The 14,406-nt window shown below is 31.6% G+C and overlaps 1 protein-coding gene across 1 annotated transcript; it reads left to right on the forward strand.

Annotated features, from left to right (window-relative positions):
* Nucleotides 1-4,477: 4,477 nt before the first annotated feature.
* Nucleotides 4,478-12,496, forward strand: LOC112033039 (flavonol synthase/flavanone 3-hydroxylase). Its single transcript, XM_024065814.2, has 3 exons — nucleotides 4,478-5,020; nucleotides 11,479-11,806; nucleotides 12,056-12,496. The coding sequence occupies exons 1-3, from the start codon at nucleotides 4,566-4,568 to the stop codon at nucleotides 12,266-12,268; spliced, it is 996 nt and encodes a 331-aa protein (XP_023921582.1). The 5' UTR covers nucleotides 4,478-4,565; the 3' UTR covers nucleotides 12,269-12,496.
* The last annotated feature ends 1,910 nt before the right edge of the window (nucleotides 12,497-14,406 follow it).

A 14,406-nucleotide genomic window follows, 5' to 3' on the forward strand; every position in this document is an offset into this window, starting at 1 on the left:
GGGTTTTATTGTATTTGGTGATGTCGTGCCGTGGTGGTTGGCTGTTTGAAGCTTTTCATCGTGTTTAATCTTCAAGTTTGGACTGATAGTTCAGTCTAGAGTGTGGAGGCGCGGACAGAGGTGCTGGTCTGGTCTGCTGGAGCGTGTTTCTGAACTATTTAGGTTTTGAAAATGTTTAACTTAATACTAAAGGTTTTTTTGAGATTTAATGATAAGATAGGGGTAAATTTGGTTCAATCTATTATTGGGTTCTGATGGGCTTGTGGGTTTAGTGGACCGTGGGTTATCAAAATGGACTAAACCAAATGAAGCCCACTTAAAAAAAAAAAAAAAAAAAAACCCAAATGGTAGGATCGGTAGGATCCCATACGATCCTACGATCCTATACGATCCTACACGATCCTACCTACGATCCTAACATTTTTGCGATCCTGCTACGATTTTGATCTTTTTGGTGAGGTGGGATCGTAAAATCGTGCGATTTTACGATCCGGATCGCGATTTTGACAACCTTGCATGTAACAGAGGTGTAATCAAATTTGGGATTTAATGAAATATTATATTCACTTTTTAATACAATGCTGACTAGAGATCCATTATTGGTGGGCTTAAAACATGGTTTTTACATGTTTTACGCCGCCAACCGGACTGAACATGCACGAATATGAGTGAAGTGTGTCTGAAGAAACTGATTGCATTCAACGAACCTTCTTTTTTTTTAAAAAAAAAAAAAAATTTTGGAAGATTCCATTGAGCTACTATCTAATTCTTTATCATTTACTAACAACAAATCTAACCGTTAAATCTTAACATTAACCAACGAATCACTATTAAAAGTAACAAAATCCACCCACGTACGGAGACTGTAAAAACGGTCTGACATCTGAACAAATAATTAATACAGGTGTAGCTTGCGTGATCATTCAAACTACTGCCAATACTTGAAAAATTGTAATCTTTTCGTGTTGGCAAGCTCATGTATTGAGAAATACGACAGGTTCTTCTCAAAAAAAAAAAGAAAAAAAAAAAAATACGACAGGTTGGAGCTGAGACTTCCAGCTGGACAACATGTCATTGACTTTATTGTCTTAACACAAGACAGACCGACCAGGGAAATATCTTATTGCGAGAAAATGGTATTGCCCACGTTCAGTCATAAGTATTTGGTCAACTTTCATTATTTTTTTAATTGAAATTTCTTTTTATTTTATTGAGAAACGGTTACGTGACGTAAAACACATTATCATTTATTATTATATATTTAAAATAAAATAAAAATATTCAATTAAGTAATAAAAGCAAGTCAAATCTGAGTTATAAATGGTTAACTTAAATGTATTATCAAAACACAATTTTAATAGTGTCATGTGTGCACAATGTGTAACTGTCACTTCTCTAAATAATGAATTTCTTGTAATGCACGACAACCCAATAAATAACTGACCCTAGGAACAGGAGATTTGGGACTCCCGTCCCTCCTACATTCTCTGAGACTTCTATTCTTTTAAGAAGCTCCTAGGTTCTCTAACTTAAACATTGAACACTTCCTAGACCAAGCGTTTCTTGCCGAGATTATATATTAAAAAAAAAAACTATTTGTTGATTGAATGTTAGATGCATTTAAAGCGAGGACAAGCCGCATGTTTTCGGTTGGTGTTTCTACAATTCCAAACGTAGCTATACCCCCCCCCCCCCCCCCCCCCAAAAGAAACCAACCTAAGGAGTAAATATAGATTTTAGATATAAATAAATATAGATTTTTTCTTTGAATAATGCTAAGGAGTAGGGACCCACTCATCTATACACCCAAATTCACAACATGCCACTACAAAAATTAGTCTCAAACTAAAAAGACAAATAAACATGCCCCACAAAACATAAGAATACTAATACTAATACTAATTGATGAAGCCAAAAATGGTCGTCAGTTGAAGACCTCGTCAAGACTTTGACAAGGTTATATTCCCTGCAAAGATGAGAGAAAAGCACCGGAGTGGCGTTAGTTCCGATGACTAAGTTAGTAGAGTTCTCAATATCTCTTAGAAAATCAAAATGCAATTCTGTGTGTTTGAATGTGCATACATTTCTCCTGGTGCTTGGTGGCTTATTTATAGTCTTAGTATAGCTATTAGGAGGCTTATCATGAGTGTAATTAATGGTAGCCTCTTAATGGCTCTCTTGGCTATTTTGAGTAACGTTTGTCTGAGATTAAATGGAGGTTTAACTAGCTCATGATTGGCATTTCTGACCATTGGAACTCGTCAATTACGAAATCATTAATGGTCGTGCCGTTAATGTTGTAAGATCATCCATCTTATTGATGACACTATAGATTGAATGCTCGTCAGCTGTATGACAAGCTTGTAATTTTAGTACTCTTCAATTATCCCCTCATTCTTGCATCAACCTTTTGGGCAACTGTAGGAATATTGGCGGTCTACACCTATTTTAATGAAGACTCCTATTTTGGATTCCATTTATATCACATGCTTCTTGCTAATCTTGATAATTAGGTAGAATTTTTGATTTGTTGATATTGTTGATCTTGCTTGCTTCTCTGAGAATTGAGTCATTTATATGATTTTGTTCATTGGTAAGATCTTACAAGTTTAATTACATGACTTACTCTCATATTGTGAAGTTTTTTGTCGTTGATGTGATTTTCTCGTCAATTTCTTCCATCTTTCGCTTGCCATCTATCTCCTTTGTCAATAATGCATCCTCTTCGTTCATGTACTTCTAGGCTTTGAATAGGAGGTCTGTCATTGTAGTTGGCAGGGTCTTGACTAACAAAAAAATGAAGTCCTTGGTCGTCAAGCCAGCTTGGAAGGCCGTCAGTTGAACTTGGTCGTCAGCTTCATCTACCTCCAGGATTGTTTAGTTGAAAAGCTTCACATACGCTCTCAAAGTTTCCTCTTGTTGTTGTTTTATCGTTAATAGATGTGAAGTTGGCCTTTTGTGTCTCTGGCCACCGATAAAATGCAGTACAAAGGAGTCACTTAATTGTTCAAAATTTACTATTGAAGGTGATGCTAACTTGTTAAACCATTCTCGAGCAGCTCCTTTGAGAGTTGTCAAGAAGGATCTACACATCATTTCATCAAGTGTCTGATAAAGGTTTAGAAATATCTTGAAAGACTCTATGTGGTCTAGTGGATTTGTATGCCCTTCATAAGTCTCCAATTGGGGGAGTCAAAACTTCGATGGGAGAGGGCATTCTAGGACCTTGCTGGTGAATGGAGAGTCTATTCTTTTGATCATCCCATCTAGGTTCCTGGACAACTTTCCTTTCAGGGCATTTTGCATTTTGTCCATCACTTTTCTCATGCTCTTCAGGAGATCATCATTGTTTCGATCAGGCTGTTCTATTTGCCAGGAACTGGACTGTCTTGTTCACCTAGAATTGGACTTCTTTGTTTGCCTGGAACTTTCTTTCCTATTACTAGTTCGTGGGCTATAACCTTCCTCGTTGTCGTTGTTCTAGTTACGTTGGCGAGGATGCACATTGCTATTCTCCTGAGAGAAGTGCTGCCTCAACTCTTCATTCTGTTTGGTCAATTCTTTAACACTTGCTACTAGTGATTGAATTTGCTAGGTTATTTGCATTGGATCAAGTGGGGTTGATGAATTTGGATCCATTGCGTCGTTTGAATGGTAGGGCTATGAAAATCTATATGATTCAGATCTACATCCCCATAGACAGTGCCAAACTAATGAAGCCAAAAATTGTCGTCAGTCAAAGACCTCGTCAAGGCTTTGATGAGGTTATGTTCCCTGCAAAGATGAGAGAGAAAGGCACAGGGGTGATGTTAACCAATGGTTCTCAAATGACTAAGTTAGTAAAGTTCTGAATATCTCTCAAAGAATTACAATGTAATTCTGTGTGTTTGAATGTGCATACATTTCTCCTAGTGCTTGGTGGCTTATTTATACCTTTAATACAGCTGTTAGGAGGCTCATTATAAGTATAACTGATGGTAGACTCTTAATGGCTCTCTTGGCTATTTTGAATAACATCTGTCTAAGCTTAAATGGAGGTTTAACTAGCTCATGATTGACTTTTTTGACCATTGAAGTTCGTCAGTTACGAAATCATTAATGACTGCACCATTAATGTTGTACAATCGTCTATCTTATTGATGACACTGTAGATTGAATGCTCGTCAACTGTATAATGAGCCTGTAACATTAGTACTCGTCACTAATAATTCATTACACAACATGAAATTTATAACATTGAACATGTCCTAGACCAAGCGTTTCTTGCCGAGGACTAGCCACACGTTTTCAATCCATATTTGTTTATATCATTGAACACTACCTATTTGTTGATTAACTGTTAGATGCATTTAAAGCGAGGACAAGCCACGCGTTTTCAGTTGGTGTATCTACCATTCCAAACGTTGCTGTAACTTGTAAACTAGGTTCTGCAATAATAATAAAAAAACCCCCACAAACCAACCTAGAAAGTATTATTTATACGTGTGAAAGTCATCCCAATTCCCAGCAGCCAAAAGACACCTGTGCATGATTGCAAGTTTGAGACAACCTAAAGAAAATACAAAATGACTGCAGAGAGAGTACAGGCCTTGGCTTTGGGTGGGCTCAACAAACTTCCTGCTCAATTCATCCGCCCGGCCCATGAACGGCCCGAGAACACTGTGGCCGTTGACGGGGTCACGGTGCCCGTCATATCTCTCTCTCAGCCGCATGATGTGGTCGTCAAAGAAGTTGCAGAGGCTTGCCAGGAGTGGGGATTCTTCCTCATCACCGATCATGGTATATTACCTTCATTAATCCAAAGGCTAAAAGAGGTGGGGCAAGAGTTCTTTGAGCTCCCACAAGAGGAAAAGGAAGCCTATGCAAATGACGCAGCTTGTGGCAAGTTTGAAGGCTATGGTACCAGGATGACAAAGAACCTAGAAGAAAAGGTGGAGTGGATTGACTATTACTTTCATCTCATGGCTCCTGCTTCTAAGGTTAACTACGATGTATGGCCCAAAAATCCTCCTGCTTACAGGTGAGCAGTACATGTCTTCTTTACGTTTTTTTTTTTTTTTTTTACTAATATGTGTCTTCTTTACTTAATCGGTAATCCATGCAGTCGCATATATAAAAATATTTTAACCATCGATCATATATATAAGTCTTACATGAAACTGGTGGACATGGAATTGGTTGATTTAGATGCTTGATAGCATCTATTCTTCTTTTGGTTTGATTTCATAACTGAAAACGAAAGAAGAATACTGTTATATTAGCTTAAGGGTTGTCAAACAAGGGAGCTAAGCTTGAATTCTGTTTACATAAAAAATAAATAAAAAATAAAAAATAAATAAAAAATAAAAACTAGTTGGTACTTTAGTTTATTAATAAAAGTAATCAGCGTTGGGTGGACGTTGTCATAAGTACAAATTCTAAAACTACTATTTTTAAAAATAAAAAAGATTCATTGGATTTCCTAAAAAATTGCCTAAATTTATTAATCCATTGTCATTCATCTAAATCAAATATTCAGGTTTACTCGATTTGATATAAACTAATTTACTAAACATTAACCAGCAAATATTTGTGTTCTCCAAGTAGGTCATGTCAAACAATGCCACCCTTATTTTTCTCAATATCCCTTGATCTCAAATAAGTAGCAGATTGTATGGGAATGTAATTAGTACTAGCCTATTCTTTTTAATTTGCGCATTGCAATTGAACAGAATTAGAAATTAATTTGAAACTCCTAACATATGTATGGGAATATATGTTTAAAAATAATTATAATCAGATACATATAAAATATTTCTAGGCAAGTTTACTACTAATGATATTCGTTTCATGTTTATTATTATTTAAATGATTCATGAAAAATTAGTTATTATAAATATCTATTTAAAAGGCATAACAAATTTTTTAGGTGAAGCTAAATTTTTCTTCGAAGTTTATATATATATATATATATATCAGCAGAGAATTTCGATTATTTTCAAATGCAAATATATGATTGAAAAAGTTTTGAATTGGAGGGCCGGCCTTGACACAAAACTAGAATGGATTTGAAATCTAATTTGGTACATTTGGGACAGAATCAAGGTAGATTAACTTAATCTTTTATTGAAATCCCACTTTTTTTTTTTAATTAGATTCAAATTACACTTAGTGTAACTTTAAAAAATGTCACATTAACTAATAACTATTAATTGGATTAATATTTCAAAAATCTCATTGTTGAATTACATTTTCTCTATGTTATTAAAACTAGTATATAACTCATGCTTGTGCATTATATAACCCATGCATGCGCATGGAAATGATGAATTTTAGTTGTGCTATTGATATTAGCTTAGGTTATAAAACATATAGAATATCAGTTCGACTATGACATTTGGAAGTACTAAAATAGTTTTTACTTGCAATTTTTATAATATTGGTTACGCTAAGTTTCTCATTACACTACTATTATGTATATAATTTTGAAAATCACTATTAGATACTACATATACAACATCAATTCACAATCACTGTTCTTGAAATTCTACTAAATACAATATAAAATAAAAGAATAAATTGGTCTAATAGTATCTCCTAAATTGTTTTATATACAGAGTTTTATATGATTTGGTTTTTTATGATTTATTTATATTAAACTCCTCATTCTCTATACTGATTAACTCACTTGACACAAATTTAAAAACTTAGATTAGATGAGACACATAACGCAAAATTAAACTCTAATTGAATTTCAATTTTTACATTAAATTAATTAACTTGGCACAAAAATTTAAAAACTTAAATTAGATCAAACATGTGGCGCAAAATTAAACTCTAATTAAATCTTAGTTTGAAATCTAATTGAATTTTCTCTCAACTTTGGCTATTAATATATATATATATATATATAGATGTATACCAACTTTCTTGTAAATTGGATACTATTTACTATTCGATTTAGAAAGTCATATTTTATGCAAAACTTTAAATTATTAAAAAAAAAAACTTAAAATTTAAATATTTTGATCAATAACACAGTTTTCGATTTCAAATCATTTTGAAATTTCGCAAGCATATGGTGTACATGAAGAAAATTTAATCAAATAGTAAATTTGTTAAAACTCGCATCCAATAAAAAAAATATTGAGTTGTGTAATATAATTTAAAATTTCACTATGTATAACTTGAACCTAACCTCTCTCTCTCTCTCTAAAACTCGAAGCCAATAAAAAAATATTGATTTGTGTAACATAATTTAAAATTCCACTATGTATAACTTGAACCTAACTCTCTCTCTCTCTCTCTGTATGTTTTATCATAATCGTGCAAATTTTAAAAGATATTTTTTTAAGGATCCCATGAGCTTCCAATAAAGTTGAATAATAATAATAATAATAATAGTAACCTACCAATGTAAAAATCTAAATGTTGATCGAGGATGACATCACTTGGACTGAGAGCACCTATCTAAAAGAAATAAAGAATAAATAGGAAAAGAAAAAGAAAAAAAAAAAAAAAGAAATCATATTACGAGGCATGTATATTTCTGGAAAAAGATAACGCATATCTTAAGGTGTTGATTTAAGAAATATTTTTAAAAACTTTTTATGGAAAAAAAAACAATTAATTTTTGTGATAACTTTTTTTATTTCCATGAAAGTGATATCAAAATCTTTTTAAAATAGTTCATTAACAAATGCTTTAGGGGAATATTTTTTGTGTGTGTGTGTGTGTGTGTGTTTTTTTTTTTTTTTTTTTGGGTAATTTTGAGAAAAAGGAATACATTGTCTTTGTACAACACTATTATTTTTTGGAGAATCAAGACAAACGTGATTACACGATAAATCAGTTATCGACTATTGCAATCCTTTCTATAAGGCCTTCTCTCATTCCAATAATTTAATCTTATTCCCAAAACTTTATTAAGATATAATATTAACTTCTTCTTTTTTTAGAATCAAGATATAATATTTTCTTCTAAAAAATATATATATAATATTAACTTCTAATAATTGAAAGAAACCACCCTTTATTTGTTTTCTCTCAAAACTTTATTAATATAGAGAAGTGTTAACAAATATTTGTTAACACTTCTCTATATTAATAAAGTTTTGAGAGAAACTTTATTGCAAACGCTGGGATAGTCCCATTTTTTTGTAGTGAATGTTCTAAGGGCATTGGTTTAGGAATTATTTTAAAAAAATATTTATATAGAAAAATGATAAAGCAATTAATTGTGTTGACAACCTTTTATATTTCTTATAAAAGTTGTACAAAAACTCTTCTAATATAGTTTATTAACAATTACATTAAAGACACCCGTTAACATGACCCATTAATATATAATACTACCACCAAACTAAAAATATATATTTTACCACCTAATTGACTTAGGATCCCTTCGAATCTAAATCCTCTTCTGTAGTTGTTGTGTTGTTGTTGTTGTTGTTGTTTTTTTTTTTTTTTTTTTTTTTTATGAGAACTTCTAACCCTCTTCCATTCATCGGTTTCATTGATAAGTGATAACAACCCACCAATTTTTATTTATTAAAGTTAGAAAAACATTTTCTATTATTAATTCATTTTGAATCCAAAGATATATGCGTCGGTTCATAGGTTACCTATAAATTTTATGCTTAATAATTCGTTATGATTCCATCAAAAAATAATGATTCGTTATGAATTAGATATGGTACATGGAGAGACAGTTCATATTCTTTCTCAAATTATTTAACCCGAAAACCAAAAAAATAAAAAGGAAAAATCATTTATCCAACAGTGGAGGAAGGGTATATATATGGGGCCATGGCTACGTGGCTTTTTAAATTCCTCCCTCCTATTTCTCTTAAAATTATAAAATAGATTTTAAATTTACGTAACGAGATAATTTATTATTTAGTGTCCATTTGGCTTGGGCTGATTTGCTGAAACGCACGTTTGCGTTTCAGCCTTTTTTTTTTTTTTTTTTTTTTTTTCACGGGTTTCAGACTTTCAATCCACTTTTTTTACTGTTCATTATTGTTGCAGCTACTATTCATGAACAGTAGCCGTAACATTTGACTTTTTCACACAAATTTTACTATTTATGGACCCACAAATTTCACTATTCAGCAACTTTTTCATTAAAAATGAGCCCCACGGTACTATTTACATATTTAAAAATTATTTGTTACAGTGTTTTTCAATTTTCAGTTTTCAGTTTTTAGTCACCTATTAATGTTTTAATGTACGTCACTCAAATAAGATGAAAAAAAAAAATGTTTCTCCACAAACAGATTAGCAAATCCCTATAGGGAAAATGTTTATCTACAAACCACTTTGTAGACAATAAATACAAACTCCCACCATACAATTAATTAATATGACTATATATTTTGAAAATTTAACCGTTGGATTGCATGTTCTTTACATTATCAACATGCACATCAAATTTATTTCAAATTGGATATTATTTATCATTCGATTAGTAAAAATATTTTTTATGCATAATTTAAAGCTACAAAAACTTGAAATTTAAATATTTGATTGATGACACAGCTATTAATCTTTAATCTTCTTGAAATGTTATAAGCATAAAGGATATAATAATAAAATGTAATCAAATGGTGAATTAATTTATCAAAATTCACATCTAATAAAAAGATATAGGGAGAGTTTGTAGTTCGCGTTCTAAAACCTAAGTGATAGATTAATTAATCAGTGAAAAGTTATTGATTGATTCCACACAAATAGATAGTCCATCACAATTATCAATCACCAAATCTAAAAAGATATAAAGATGTAAAGTAGTTTAAGGAAGTAGGTTCTAGTCAGCTGAACTTATAAAATTTATTATCATTGAATAAGAGATTAACTAGGATTCAAACCTTAGATACACCAAAAAGTGATTGATATCTTAGCTTGATGATAAGAGTAATCCTCATGGAGTGAACTCTATAGGTATATTAAATTCATATAAAAGAAAAAGTAGTTTAATGAACACAAATTTGATAACAAAGTGAAATAAACCAATGAAGAACCTCTTCGAAGGTAAAACCACTTCGAGGATCCAATCCCGTAATTAAGAGTTAAGACAATCTACTTATAAAATCCTTATAACCAAACTCTATTGCAACCTTTGAATGCCCTACAACTCTGAAAATCTTCTACATGAACTTCTTTCACAAACAAACCTCATTTGTAATGCCGAAACTTTGGACAATAACAACAACTCATTGTTGTGGAACTAACAAATTAACAATTTAGGCTCAAGGAAAAACTCTAAAAATATCTCATAAGGAGAAACATTCTATGGAGAGGAATTTAGAAGGCTTAAGAAGGTTTTTCCTTAGGCTAATCTTTACTAATAACCTCTCCCTTCTCAATTTATGCAATAAGGGTTGTTTTATATAGGAAATGATAGGTTAAGTCGCCATGTGGTCAAAACCAATTGATTATTTACCGCAATTTTGTTAGAGTGAGTATCTAGCGAGTCAAGCAAACGCTTGGGGACAACACAATTATTGTACTAACTTTAAATAGTTATATCTCATCCATTTCAAATCCAATTTGAGTCAAATTTGTATTTGTGTTGAAGCTCCATATATCTATTTTCCAACGAAATAAGTTCACTCAAAATTATTTTATGGTGTAAAAGATATGAGCAAAAGATTATTAACTTATTATCTTTGATTAGATTAAAACTTTGTTGTCTTTAACCAGCTTTTTTCCTAAACTCAAACCTAATACAAATTTCTTTATAAACCCAAATTTTATATGTTTTGGCATTAGGATTTTCAAACACATCTATAAACCCTAGAAACCATCCCCAGTTGATATATAGTTTAAGAAAAAAAATTCAAAATCCAAAAGTTACTCAATCCTCTGTTCCAAAACTTTAGAATCTAACCCTTTATAAATGCTAAAAGATTTGAACATAAGGGAATATATCTTATCTTCATTTAGCAAAATAATGGATCATGTATTTTGTGTTTAAGAATCATCATGTATTTTAGTCGTTAGGGTCCATTTGATATGTGTGTTTAAACAATATTTTTCAGTTTTTTAAAAAATATGTATGGGTGAAAAATGTGTGAAAATGCGTGTAATATTATTTAAAAACTGAAATCATGTGTTTAAAATGATGTACCAAACAACCCCTTGTTAAAACAAATTTTTTAGAACAATTAAAGAAAGTAGTTTATGAATAATTGTTCATTGTGTACATAGAAAGAGAGATTGTTATGAAATTTAGTTCAAAATCAATAGAGCATAACTCAGATAAGTTTAAGCTAATTTTTGAAAGAAAGTATTCATTGTTAATAATATAAAGATTATTTGAGAGTCTATGAAACAATAACAAATGTTGTATCATGTTAAAAGATATACTTGATATATACATACATGTTTAGTATTAAAAGGAAAAGTTATTTGTTGACCTTTTTTTCTTTTAATATTTAGCTTCGCTTTAATAAAATCTGACTTTGTTAGTGCCTGCATCATGTACACTTAACACAGAGGAGTCACAGAAGAATATAACAAAGAAATATTGAGAATAACCGATAACCTACTGCAACTATTGTCAGAGGGGTTAGGTTTAGAAGGGAAGGTTTTGAAGTCTTGTTTGGGTGATGAAGAACTAGAGCTGGAGATGAAAATAAACATGTACCCACCTTGCCCACAACCTGAATTGGCTTTAGGAGTTGAACCTCATACGGACATGTCTGCACTCACAATACTTGTTCCAAACGATGTTCCAGGCCTTCAAGTGTGGAAAGACGATAATTGGGTTGCCGTAAATCTCTTGGAAAATGCACTTTTTGTCCATATTGGTGATCAAATTGAGGTATGGTACTCCCTATCTTGTGCGGTGAAATATGACAATAATGTTTTTCTAATATAATTTTAATGAATTTTTTTTGCAAAAAATAAATGTTCAAGTGTCCAATGAGATGTTTAAGCCACGATAGAGGCTAAATTATAGCTTTAGAAGCAACAAATATATATATATATTTTTTTAAATTAAAATTCATTCTGAAAATAGCAACAAATAGTTGTTTTTGTAAATGTCCAAGTTATGAGAATTTTGTTATAGGTGCTAAGCAACGGGAAGTACAAGAGTGTTCTTCATAGGAGTTTGGTGAACAAGGAATGCACACGCATGTCATGGGCAGTGTTTATTGTGCCTCCACATGAGGTGAACATTGGACCACTTTCAGAGCTTGTGAATGATCAAAACCAAGCCAAATATTCAACAAAAACTTATGCTGAGTATCGACACCGCAAATTCAATAAGCTCCCACAATGATAATAGTTCCATATAGCCTTATGTATTGTCTTGGAACAAGGTTGCCAATTGTTTGTACATTTCATTTGATTATTTGACTACGGTCAAACTCCGATGAAAGATATGTAATAAGTTATGACGATGCTTTGGGTGTCGTATCAAAGTTCTTAAAGGTTTGTTTGGTAAGAGAGTTTGGGTATTGGTTTTTAAAATAATGTAAAAATTGTGGTTTAAAAAATGTTATAAAAATATGTGTTTAAAGTACTTTTAGTGCAAAAAATGTGTATGGTACCATATTTTTAATAACAAATTTTCAAAAGTGAAAAATAACAATTGAGTATTTGGTAAAAGTATATGTTTGCTTTTTAAAAAAATGTGTGTTTTATGTATTGTCAACATCATCTAGATCCCACAATTTTTAAAAACAATTATAACAATATCACTTAAAACTATTACTTGAAAACTGAACACCTCTTGAAGTGTTCTCAAAATGTAGTCTTTAAACACTCTAAATTAAGAATTGTGACTCAAATATTCTTTGTTAAACTCTCCTACCAAACATTTTATTTTAGGGCTTACAGTTTTCAATGTTTAGACACCGTAAGATATTGTTTGAACTCTAACCAAACAGACTCTAAGTATTTGTCTTAGAATAAGGTTTTCAATTTTTGGTGTATTTCATTGATTGTTTGACTACAATCATACTCTCATGAGAGATTTTTATTAAATTCTAATGATGCTTTGGCTGCCCATTGTCTCTCTCTCTCACTCACAAACAACTCTCTTGCTCTCTCTCTCTCTATCTCCCCCTTCTTATTTCCCTTTTTCCTAACTAAATTAAGTAGAAGATCAACTACTTGGATTTACATGCACAATTGTGTTGGTTTTTCCGACCTTAAATGTCTATACAAAATTACAAACCCCCCATCTCATTTTAATAATTTACACACACATATATAGTTTGGATTCTATCTTCATCAGTAAAGATTGCACATAAAAGAATGTTGAATTCACAACCTTTTTCACTGAAAGTGCCCCTATGCATTTATATTACCATGCATAGCCCAATGTAATACATCACCTTAATTATTTTCTCTCATTTGACCTTATCATGTGCACTATTATCTGCATCTATCCATTCCTTTGAAGCCTAGACTAATTCCCTCATTATTTGATTCCTCATCTTTTAATTTTTAGGGGCACCAATTATAAGAACCTTAATCTTATGAAATTTAGTTTGGTTGGATCTCATCCAGTGTAAATTACATAGAGAAATCATCTCTTTCAACTATCATCTCTGTCTATTCAGCTTATAATTGTTCTAGAAATTGTTGCTAACAATGTTGGAAGAATGTACTTCTCTATATATTAGATGATAAAATACTCTACAATTGGGCATTGTTATACTTTAATTATTTAATTTTCAAATCATCAATAGATATTTCTAATGGAGCTTTATTTATCGCTAACTTTACTTGAGAGGCAGCTGTCAACAAATTTATACAAGGGCTTTGATTGTTTCACATCCAACAATGTCAACACTCTTTCTATCATATATGTAAAATATGGATACCTAATATAAAGTGTAAATATTGTGTGAAATATCATACATCCGGGAGTGTAAAACAGTAATTAGCTTTATATGAAAGAATCCTAAGATACAAAACTTTTTTCATATGTAAGAAAAAAAAGGTATTTTAAGACCGCTAGTTTGGATTGAGGGAGAGTAGAGTTGGCTAAATTAGTCAACTCTACTTTACTAGTATATCTAGTATATTAGAGTTGAGGTTTAGAACTTGGAGTTTGGAATTAGTAAACCATATTTTCTTTATGCAACTCTGGCGTCCTCTTCAGCATTGCCCTTTCCTATTAGTGATTTCAGTGCTACATAACACTACTTAATCCTGAGCATCCTCTCATATAGCTTTATTCCTTCTCTACTAGTGATTTCACCGCCATGTAGTATAACTTTTTAAGATTCACTCATCCCCTCCTTCATAATTCATACCACCATTTTAAGTTACGAAACGACATGGGTCTTGTTTTGCACAATGCCGAAAGACTCATCATTAGAATCTTCCGCTCCTTTTAGTTCACTACCTCACATGCTCTATAGCCTATATGACTATACACAAACACACACACACCAAAATACACAT

Source organism: Quercus suber, unplaced genomic scaffold (genome assembly GCF_002906115.3).
Source record: "Quercus suber isolate HL8 unplaced genomic scaffold, Cork oak 2.0 scaffold_42, whole genome shotgun sequence".
Lineage (NCBI taxonomy): Eukaryota > Viridiplantae > Streptophyta > Magnoliopsida > Fagales > Fagaceae > Quercus > Quercus suber.